This window comes from Taudactylus pleione, unplaced genomic scaffold (genome assembly GCF_031769625.1).
Source record: "Taudactylus pleione unplaced genomic scaffold, aTauple2 ptg000927l, whole genome shotgun sequence".
NCBI classification, from domain to species: Eukaryota; Metazoa; Chordata; class Amphibia; order Anura; family Myobatrachidae; genus Taudactylus; species Taudactylus pleione.
This window is the reverse complement of record NW_028285328.1, coordinates 991,675-1,003,728: the sequence shown is the minus strand read 5'-3', so window position 1 is coordinate 1,003,728 and position 12,054 is coordinate 991,675. Positions and strand designations below refer to the sequence as shown.

The window sequence follows — 12,054 nt, the reverse complement described above, 5'->3', positions numbered from 1 at the left end:
TGTCCCCACACCCCCATTACTCACTGGCTGTCCCACACTCCCTCACTCACTGGCTGTCCCCACACTCCCCTCACTCACTGTCTGTTCCCACACTCCATTCACTCACTGGCTGTCCCCACACTCCCCTCACTCACTGGCTGTCCCCACACGCCCCTCACTCACTGGCTGTCCCCACACTCCCCTCACTCCCCGGCTGTCCCCACACTCCCCTCACTCCCCGGCTGTCCCCACACTCCCTCACTCACCGGCTGTCCCCACACTCACCGGCTGTCCCCACACTCCCCTCACTCACCGGCTGTCCCCACACTCCCTCACTCACCGGCTGTCCCCAGACTCCCTCACTCACCGGCTGTCCCCACACTCCCTCACTCACCGGCTGTCCCCACACTCCCTCACTCACCGGCTGTCCCCACACTCCCCTCACTCACCGGCTGTCCCCACACTCCCCTCACTCACCGGCTGTCCCCACACTCCCCTCACTCACCGGCTGTCCCCACACTCCCCTCACTCACTGGCTGTCCCCACACTCCCTCACTCCCCGGCTGTCCCCACACTCCCATCACTCCCCGGCTGTCCCCACACTCCCATCACTCCCCGGCTGTCCCCACACTCCCCTCACTCCCCGGCTGTCCCCACACTCCCCTCACTCACTGGCTGTCCCCACACTCCCCTCACTCATTGGCTGTCCCCACACTCCCCTCACTCACCGGCTGTCCCCACACTCCCTCACTCACCGGCTGTCCCCACACTCCCCTCACTCACTGGCTGTCCCCACACTCCCCTCACTCACCGGCTGTCCCCACACTGCCCTCACTCACCGGCTGTCCCCACACTCCCCCACTCACTGGCTGTCCCCACACTCCCTCACTCACTGGCTGTCCCCACACTCCCCTCACTCACTGGCTTACAGCCTAATGAATATTTAGTAACCTGTCCTTTTTCTCACACAGATGGGAGGTGCGCGAGCTGTCGCCCTGTCCTGTGACGTGTGGAGGAGGAGTGATCGCTCTGTCTATGGTTTGTGTGAGCAGAGATAACAATGGCTCACAGCAATTACATCATTCCCACTGCAGCCAAATCCCTCATCCAAGCTCCACAAAAGAGTGCGCAGCAGAGCCCTGTCCTGTACGGTAATAACAAGCACCTACAGATACAGCTTATTATTGCAAGTGCTGTGATTTAAAGTGACCCAGAAACGTGTCTGTAAACCTTAGAGTACAGATGTGTCCACATACATCTATCCTCCATGCGCTACAAGTTACGCCACACAACGCGGGAGCTCCGTGTGCCTCGGTAGCGCAGAGCATATTTCATGCAACTTTTTACCTTCAAATGCGTCTTATTCACACAGTGATGTGAATAACTGGCACCAGCATCTTCTTCTGGAATGATATGCAGCATGCCTATGTCCTGTGTGTGACTGCGGGTGTATCTGCATGCCTATGTCCTGTGTGTGACTGCGGGTGTATCTGCATGCCTATGTCCTGTGTGTGACTGCGGGTGTATCTGCATGCCTATATTCTGTGTGTGTGACTGCGGGTGTATCTGCATGCCTATGTTCTGTGTGTGACTGCGGGTGTATCTGCATGCCTATGTTCTGTGTATGATTGCGGGTGTATCTGCATGCCTATGTTGTGTGTGTGTGACTGCGGGTGTATCTGCATGCCTATGTTGTGTGTGTGTGACTGCGGGTGTATTTGCATGTCTATGTCCTGTGTGTGATTGCGGGTGTATCTGCATGCCTATGTTCTGTGTGTGACTGCGGGTGTATCTGCATGCCTATATTCTGTGTGTGTGACTGCGGGTGTATCTGCATGCCTATGTTGTGTGTGTGTGACTGCGGGTGTATCTGCATGCCTATGTTCTGTGTGTGACTGCGGGTGTATCTGCATGCCTATGTTCTGTGTGTGACTGCGGGTGTATCTGCATGTCTATGTCCTGTGTGTGACTGTGGGTGTATCTGCATGTCTATGTCCTGTGTGTGACTGCGGGTGTATCTGCATGCCTATGTTCTGTGTGTGACTGCGGGTGTATCTGCATGCCTATATTCTGTGTGTGTGACTGCGGGTGTATCTGCATGCCTATATTCTGTGTGTGACTGCGGGTGTATCTGCATGCCTGTATTCTGTTTGTGACTGCGGGTGTATCTGCATGCCTATGTTGTGTGTGACTGCGGGTGTATCTGCATGCCTATATTCTGTGTGTGTGACTGCAGGTGTATCTGCATGCCTATGTTCTGTGTGTGACTGCGGGTGTATCTGCATGCCTATGTTCTGTGTGTGACTGCGGGTGTATCTGCATACGAAATGCTACGTTAGTATCAGTGGCTGTGACACTGTTACGTAGCATTTTGCATGCAGATACACCCGCAGTCACACACAGGACATAGGTATGGAGAAACATCCGCAGTCACACACAGAATATAGGCATGCAGATACACCCGCAGTCACACACAGAACATAGGCATGCAAATACACCCGCAGTCACACACAGGACATAGGCATGCAGATACACCCGCAGTCACACACAGAATATAGGCATGCAGATACACCCGCAGTCACACACAGAATATAGGCATGCAGATACACTCACAGTCACACACAGGACATAGGCATGCAGATACACCCGCAGTCACACACAGGACATAGGCATGCAGATACACCCGCAGTCACACACAGGACATAGACATGCAGATACACCCGCAGTCACACACAGGACATAGGCATGCAGATACACCCGCAGTCACACACACAGAATATAGGCATGCAGATACACCCGCAGTCACACACAGAATATAGGCATGCAGATACACCCGCAGTCACACACACAGAATATAGGCATGCAGATACACCCGCAGTCACACACACAGAATATAGGCATACAGATACACCCGCAGTCACACACACACAGAATATAGGCATGCAGATACACCCGCAGTCACACACACAGAATATAGGCATACAGATACACCCGCAGTCACACACACACAGAATATAGGCATGCAGATACACCCGCAGTCACACACACAGAATATAGGCATACAGATACACCCGCAGTCACACACACACAGAATATAGGCATGCAGATACAGCCGCAGTCACACACACAGAATATAGGCATGCAGATACACCCGCAGTCACACACAGAATATAGGCATGCAGATACACCCGCAGTCACACACAGAATATAGGCATACAGATACACCCGCAGTCACACACACACAGAATATAGGCATGCTGCATATCATTATACTCAGCAGAAGCTGCCTGTGCTATCTATTCACATCACTGTGTGAATAATTTTAAGGTAAACAGTCGCATGAAAGACGCTTGGCGCTACAGAGTCACGCCACGGCATGGTGCGATTAGATGGACTGTTTAACGCACAAGAAGGCTAGATGTATGAGGACACAGCTGTAATATGAATATCTGTCCCTATTAATGCACAAAGGTTTGTATAATGGATAAGAGTGGCATCAGATGGCATCTGGGCAGCAGGATGACCAGGAGAGATGCCTGAAAAGATACCAGAAATAATATAAATGTAATAAATGAAAAGCACTAAATACACTGACAGCCTTGCTAGGCTGGTCTCTTCTGTAATGTAGAGCGCCCCAAATCCATTTCTGACTCATTGGATGCAGCGTACGACTACGGCAGACAGTGTGCCGCTCGGCTCACCCCTGGGCCTGTTAATCTGGTCCTATATTAGTGCGAGGTAGGAGAACGCTGTGAGTATCAGAAGCCACGTATATGCTGCAGAATGGCATGTACACAGTGACGCACTCTGCCCCAGGCTGTGCGACATGATGTCACCATGACATGTAATACTTCTAACACCGACATGCTGTCACCATGACATGTAATACTTCTAACACCGACATGCTGTCACCATGACATGTAATACTTCTAACACCGACATAATGTCACCATGACATGTAATACTTCTAACACCGACATAATGTCACCATGACATGTAATACTTCTAACACCGACATGACGTCACCATGACATGTAATACTTCTAACACCGACATGATGTCACCATGACATGTAACACTTCTAACACCGACATGATGTCACCATGACATGTAATACTACTAACACCGACATAATGTCACCATGACATGTAATACTTCTAACACCGACATGACGTCACCATGACATGTAATACTTCTAACACCGACATGATGTCACCATGACATGTAATACTTCTAACACCGACATAATGTCACCATGACATGTAATACTTCTAACACCGACATAATGTCACCATGACATGTAATACTTCTAACACCGACATAATGTCACCATGACATGTAATACTTCTAACACCGACATGACGTCACCATGACATGTAATACTACTAACACCGACATAATGTCACCATGACATGTAATACTTCTAACACCGACATGACGTCACCATGACATGTAATACTTCTAACACCGACATGATGTCACGATGACATGTAACACTTCTAACACCGACATGATGTCACCATGACATGTAACACTTCTAACACCGACATGATGTCACCATGACATGTAATACTACTAACACCGACATAATGTCACCATGACATGTAATACTTCTAACACCGACATAATGTCACCATGACATGTAATACTTCTAACACCGACATGACGTCACCATGACATGTAATACTACTAACACCGACATAATGTCACCATGACATGTAATACTTCTAACACCGACATGACGTCACCATGACATGTAATACTACTAACACCGACATAATGTCACCATGACATGTAATACTTCTAACACCGACATGACGTCACCATGACATGTAATACTTCTAACACCGACATGATGTCACCATGACATGTAACACTTCTAACACCGACATGATGTCACCATGACATGTAATACTACTAACACCGACATAATGTCACCATGACATGTAATACTTCTAACACCGATGACTGACTTTGCCTCTTACTAAAAGTATAAGATAAACATATTGTGAAAATAGTGGTGTTCTCAGCTTTATTTTACTGTCTCTCATAGGTGGCGCTATAAGACCGGATCTTGTAGCGTGAGCTGCGGAGGGGGCATTTTAATGAGGGTCCTGTACTGCGCCAGGGCTCCCGCACAAGGCGACATTGAGGAGCAGATTGTTGCAGATGGGGAATGTCAGCACCTGCCTCACCCTCAGGAACAGGAACCCTGCAACCAGCAGCCATGTCCCCCGAGGTGCTCACTCCTCTTCCTAGCCCATTAGTAGTGGAGTACGGCTCCTACACTGGTATTCCCATACAGAGTCATAACTAGACTGTTTGGTGCCCTGTGCCAGAGAGAGCATTGGCACCCCCCCATTTCTTATATAGGGACATAATATAGTGCACCTGAGAGAGGGCCATGGCTTCATGGGGAAGGGCCAGGGAAGAGATAGGGGAGGCCAGGAGATGCTGGGGATAAATAGGGACATAATATAGTGCACCTGAGAGAGGGCCATGGCCTCATGGGGAAGGGCCAGGGAAGAGATAGGGGAGGCCAGGAGATGCTGGGGATAAATAGGGACATAATATAGTGCACCTGAGAGAGGGCCATGGCCTCATGGGGAAGGGCCAGGGAAGAGATAGGGGAGGCCAGGAGATGCTGGGGATAAATAGGGACATAATATAGTGCACCTGAGAGAGGGCCATGGACTCATGGGGAAGGGCCAGGGAAGAGATAGGAGAGGCCAGGAGATGCTGGGGATAAATAGGGACATAATATAGTGCACCTGAGAGAGGGCCATGGCCTCATGGGGAAGGGCCAGGGAAGAGATAGGGGAGGCCAGGAAATGCTGGGGATAAATAGGGACATAATATAGCGCACCTGAGAGAGGGCCATGGACTCATGGGGAAGGGCCAGGGAAGAGATAGGGGAGGCCAGGAGCTGCTGGGGATAAATAGGGACATAATATAGCGCACCTGAGAGAGGGCCATGGCCTCATGGGGAAGGGCCAGGGAAGAGATAGGGGAGGCCAGGAGATGCTGGGGATAAATAGGGACATAATATAGCGCACCTGATAGAGGGCCATGGCCTCATGGGGAAGGGCCAGGGAAGAGATAGGGGAGGCCAGGAGATGCTGGGAATAAATAGGGACATAATATAGTGCACCTGAGAGAGGGCCATGGCCTCATGGGGAAGGGCCAGGGAAGAGATAGGGGAGGCCAGGAGATGCTGGGGATAAATAGGGACATAATATAGTGCACCTGAGAGAGGACCATGGCCTCATGGGGAAGGGCCAGGGAAGAGATAGGGGAGGCCAGGAGATGCTGGGGATAAATAGGGACATAATATAGTACACCTGAGAGAGGGCCATGGCCTCATGGGGAAGGGCCAGGGAAGAGATAGGGGAGGCCAGGAGATGCTGGGGATACATAGGGACATAATATAGTGCACCTGAGAGAGGGCCATGGCCTCATGGGGAAGGGCCAGGGAAGAGATAGGGGAGGCCAGGAGATGCTGGGGATAAATAGGGACATAATATAGTGCACCTGAGAAAGGGCCATGGCCTCATGGGGAAGAGATAGGGGAGGCCAGAAGATGCTGGGGATAAATAGGGACATAATATAGTGCACCTGAGAGAGGGCCATGGCCTCATGGGGAAGAGATAGGGGAGGCCAGGAGATGCTGGGGATAAATAGGGACATAATATAGTGCACCTTAGAGAGGGCCATGGCCTCATGGGGAAGAGATAGGGGAGGCCAGGAGATGCCGGGGATAAATAGGGGCATAATATAGTGCACCTGAGAGAGGTCCATGGCCTCATGGGGAAGGGCCAGGGAAGAGATAGGGGAGGCCAGGAGATGCCGGGGATAAATAGGGACATAATATAGTGCACCTGAGAGAGGGTCATGGCCTCATGGGGAAGGGCCAGGGAAGAGATAGGGGAGGCCAGGAGATGCCGGGGATAAATAGGGACATAATATAGTGCACCTGAGAGAGGGCCATGGCCTCATGGGGAAGGGTCAGGGAAGAGATAGGGGAGGCCAGGAGATGCCGGGGATAAATAGGGACATAATATAGTGCACCTGAGAGAGGGCCATGGCCTCATGGGGAAGGGCCAGGGAAGAGCTAGGGGAGGCCAGGAGATGCTGGGGATAAATAGGGACATAATATAGTGCACCTGAGAGAGGGCCATGGCCTCATGGGGAAGGGCCAGGGAAGAGATAGGGGAGGCCAGGAGATGCTGGGGATAAATAGGGACATAATATAGTGCACCTGAGAGAGGGCCATGGCCTCATGGGGAAGGGCCAGGGAAGAGATAGGGGAGGCCAGGAGATGCTGGGGATAAATAGGGACATAATATAGTGCACCTGAGAGAAGGCCACGGCCTCATGGGGAAGGGCCAGGGAAGAGATAGGGGAGGCCAGGAGATACCGGGGATAAGAGAAGAGGAAGCTACAAGTGAGAATGATAATCAACACAAAAATTGACAGGCCCAAACAGCGCCCCCTGCCCTGCGGTGCCCTGTGCCATGGCAGTGGTCGCACTACCCTAATTACGGCCCTGATCCCATATTACTGTTACAATGTCAAGCCCAGGAACATTCCTGATACTAAGGTTATGTCATATGTAGCGCAGTGTCAGCTCGTCCTCTCCGGGATAAAAATGACAACTTGTCTTACTGGCACTGGGAACGATGTTACCACAAGCTGGTGCGATACACAACATGGCCAACAGTGGGGCTAATTATGAGTCATCTATCTGCAGACGATTTTCCGTGCGCCTGCGGAACCCTGTTTACTAGTTTACGGTAATGCGGGAATCCGCTTTTGTATACTAGAAATCCGTGCGTCTGCATGTAGAAGCCTGTCCCGCTATGCTGCTGCTGCAGCGGTCATCATAATAATCGGGACTTACACCGACCCCATGCTGTGCGCAAAAGATCCTGCTGACACAGGTGTCCCATGTCCCTCCGTACGCTATGGTCGAGCAAGGACGTCACCTAGAACACTTCCATGACACTCCCACAAGACCGAAGAGTTCTGTACAGTCGCATGGTCGCCGCCCAGTCACTGCCCATTTCACGGAAAGTGCCGTCTTCTGACAGATGGACCAACTCCGTCTGTGTGCGCATACCTGATCCGGCGTCTGCTCAGAACTCTGTTTCTTTCTTCGGCACAAGCGCAGTGCGCTGAAATCCACGATATATGAGCGCATTGAGACTAGTGTACAGCGGAGAATGAGCCCCAGTATGTGAACATCCTATGTAGTGCGCTTTGCTACAGCTATTGCTAACAAAGGCGGATAATATCCAGCAGTCCCCAGAGTCGCACATTAGCAGCAGAATGGGCTGTACAGAGAGCTCACTGGCATTCAGTGTGGCACTGCCGTTCCTCAAATGCCAGTCGCCTGTAAGTGCTGTGGTTGCCACGAAGCAGTCGCCACACAAGGTGATACCATGGGACAGCCGATGGCTGCTGCGGGTCCTTGGTTGCAATACTAACTACTAAAGCAACTGAATTGTTTGTTGAGAGCTCCACAGAGTGGGCTTCCATGGCTGAGCAGATGAGCACAAGCAGTGGGGGAAATTAATCCCAGGCGCCCAGAGGAAAGTTGTAATTTGGTGCCCCCCCACCCCGCCGTAACAGCCGCTGAAACTGTAATTTAGCAATTTGCCTGCAAACAGACTATAGACAGACAAAGACAGCAGCTGATGGTCTGACATGGAGCTCCCCATTAGTGTATGGTGGCTTCTCAGGGTGCCGGGATGGGGTGCCATGTATTGGGCGGCCGTGACGGTACACTCTGGGTACATAGTTACACAGCCTTAAGTGGGGTGAATATGTTGTGGACAATGGAGGAGGTGCTCCTTCGGTGCTGGAGCCCGGCGGCAGGCGCCTCCATTGTCTCCCGTAGTTCTGCCCCTCAGGTCACCACGCACAATATTTATCTAGCACCTACGGATGTGACGAGTGTCCATATACAGCATGCAGTCAGGGTGCCGGATGGCAATATACAGATGCCGGAATCCCGATGCCCGTTAGAATGCCGACGCCACCATCCTGAAGAGATCAAGATACTGACGTCCCGACCGCCGGCATCCTGAAGGTAAGTATTCGGGTTAGGGGATGGGGGTTAGGTTTAGGGACTTTCCGGGGTGGGTTAGGCATTGACCGGGGAGGGGGATAAGGGTTAGGCACCACCGAGAGAGGTAAGGGTTAGGCACCATCAGGGGATGGTTATGGTTAGGCACCACCGGGGAAAGGTTAGGCTACTTACGGCCCCTCGGGATCCTGAACATCGGGATGCCGCTGTCGGTCTTCTGACCGCCGGCATCCCAACTGCTGGTCAGTCGTATATATTCTCCATATACTTTTGACGGTGAAATGTATTTGGGTCAAACTGTGTCATCTTCTTTTTCACCCCTAGGTGGCGAGTTGTAGATAGCAGTCCGTGTTCTGAAGCTTGCGGGTACGGCACCTCCAAGCAGAAGGTCTCATGTGAGCAGACCGTGGCCGGGGCACAGAGAGAAGTGGATGAAGCATCGTGTCCGTCTCATGAGAGACCCCCGTCTGCCGTCCCGTGCTTTATCACCAGCTGCTTCTACACATGGGAAGTAGGGGCCTGGACACAGGTATTAATACCCCTCATAAACAATTATTTCTGGTGCATCTGAGAACATTCGACCTGATTTAGAATTGTACACGATGGGCCAAATGTAATAGGTAGTCTGTTTTGGTAAATTGCGAGTTTGGTGCTAAACTCGCAATTTTTCACAACTCTCCAATGTAACAGGGGTCTGTTCACTAAAACTCGCATTTTTCAGAGTTACTAAAACTCCCCATTCTCAAACTCGCATCCAGATGTTTTCACATTGAAAACAATCAACTCGCCCAATGTAATAGGGTCTGTTTCAGACTCGCAAAAAAAAGTTTAACAAAATTCCCCAAATAATAGACCTGCTTCAGGCTAGCGAGTACATCCAGAGCAGGTCAGAGTAACACAGAAACATGCACATATCCATGTGATATGTACATGTTTCTGTGTGTACTTATGTTAAATGGTTTTAAATAAAAAAAATGACGTGCACCCCCTCCCCAAAAGCATAACCAGCCCCGGGCTTTGTAAAGCCTGTTCTGGTTCTAAAAATACAGGGGCCAAAATTCATAGGGGGCCCCTGCATATTAAGAACCAGCACAGGGCTTTGTTGAGCTGGTTCTGGAAAATCAGGGGACAAAACCAGTAGGGGTCCCCTGAAAATTCCAGAACCAGCACCGAACTCTGTCTAGCGGGGGGATAATGCCACAGCCAGGGAAAACCTTTCACCGGTTTCCCCGGCCAAAGCATTACCCCTGACCGCTAGTCAGTCCAGGCCGGGGATCCCTGGGGAGTTGGGTACCCCCCCAATAAAGGGGTACCCCTCTCCAGGCACCCCAGGCCTAGACTGATAGCCCGGGGCTATCCCGGCACCCTAGGGCGGTGGGTGCCGGGTTGATAGTGTTAGTGTAAAGTGTAAAATTACATTATCAATATTGTCTTTATTTGAAGAACCACAAGTACCAGCAAGCCTCCCCTGCATGCTGGTATTTGGAGAACCACAAATACCAGCATGTGGGGCATTACAGGCCCGCTGGCACTTGTAGTTCCACAACTAAAGAAATACGTAAATAAACAAACATACACCGTGAAAGTATAATTTTAATAAAACATACATGCACACTCACACTCACACATACTCACCTAGTATCCGAAGTAATCCATAGGGGGTGTACCTGAAAAAAAAAAATCCATACTCACCTCTCCTATGCGTCGATCACGTCCTCTTCTGCAAGTAGGCAATCCAGGGGTTAAAATAAAAAAACGAAAAAAACCCGATCCATGCCGGACACAGCAAAGGTATGTGTGTACATACCTTTGCTCCGCGTAAATGACCGGGGCACACGTGTGCCCCGTCAGTGAAGGGACCGCCCGCCAATCAGGGAGCAACTCTGTCGGAGTAGCTCCCTGATTAGCTGAATGCGGCCAGCCTGTGTGTTCCATAGACGTCTATGGTGAGAAATCCCCATAGACTATTGTGGGAACCGCTACATCGTAGCCGTAAGATTAATTGAGGTTAATCTTGTGGTTACATCACTGATACAATGTCGCGACATTGTACACACGTATCTTTGCTGTATCCGGCATGGATCGGATTTTTTTCGTTTTTTTATTTTAACCCCTGGATTGCCTACTTGCAGAAGGGGACGTGATCGACGCATAGGAGAGGTGAGTATGGATTTTTTTTTTCAGGTACACCCCTATGGATTACTTCGGATACTAGGTGAGTATGTGTCAGTGTGCATGTATGTTTTATTAAAATTATACTTTCACGGTGTATGTTTGTTTATTTACGTATTTCTTTAGTTGTGGAACTACAAGTGCCAGCGGGCCCGTAATGCCCCGCATGCTGGTATTTGTGGTTCTCCAAATACCAGCATGCAGGGGAGGCTTGCTGGTACTTGTGGTTCTACAACTAAAGACAATATTGAAAATGTAATGTTACACTTTACACTAACACTATCAACCCGGCACCCACCACCCTAGGGTGCCGGGGATAGCCCCGGGCTATCAGTCTAGACCTGGGGTGCCCTGGAGAGGGGTACCCCTTTATTGGGGGGGTACCCAACTCCCCAGGGATCCCCGGCCTGGACTGACTAGCGGTCAGGGGTAATGCTTTGGCCGGGGAAACCGGTGAAAGGTTTTCCCTGGCTCTGGCATTATCCCCCCGCTAGACAGAGTTCGGTGCTGGTTCTGGAATTTTCAGGGGACCCCTACTGGTTTTGTCCCCTGATTTTCCAGAACCAGGACCAGCTCAACAAAGCCCTGTGCTGGTTCTTAATATACAGGGGCCCCCTATGCATTTTGGCCCCTGTATTTTTAGAACCAGAACAGGCTTTATAAAGCCCGGGGCTGGTTATGTTTTTGGGGAGGGGGTGCACGTTTTTTTTTTTAAACACATACACAGAATCCATCACGGATCTCACTGATCTGTGATGGCTTCTCTAAAACTCGCACCTTTTAATGCTACTCGCATTAAAAGGTGTCAGTTTACA

The 12,054-nt window shown here is 50.6% G+C and overlaps 1 protein-coding gene across 1 annotated transcript in view; it reads left to right on the top strand.

Annotated features, from left to right (window-relative positions):
- Positions 1-12,054, top strand: part of ADAMTS13 (ADAM metallopeptidase with thrombospondin type 1 motif 13) — a 73,749-nt gene that overhangs the window by 44,925 nt on the left and 16,770 nt on the right. Inside the window, exons 25-27 of the mRNA XM_088459727.1 lie at positions 951-1,130; positions 5,033-5,218; positions 9,392-9,596. Coding sequence (XP_088315853.1) covers positions 951-1,130; positions 5,033-5,218; positions 9,392-9,596 — 571 coding nt within the window. The remainder of the gene's footprint in view (positions 1-950; positions 1,131-5,032; positions 5,219-9,391; positions 9,597-12,054) is intronic.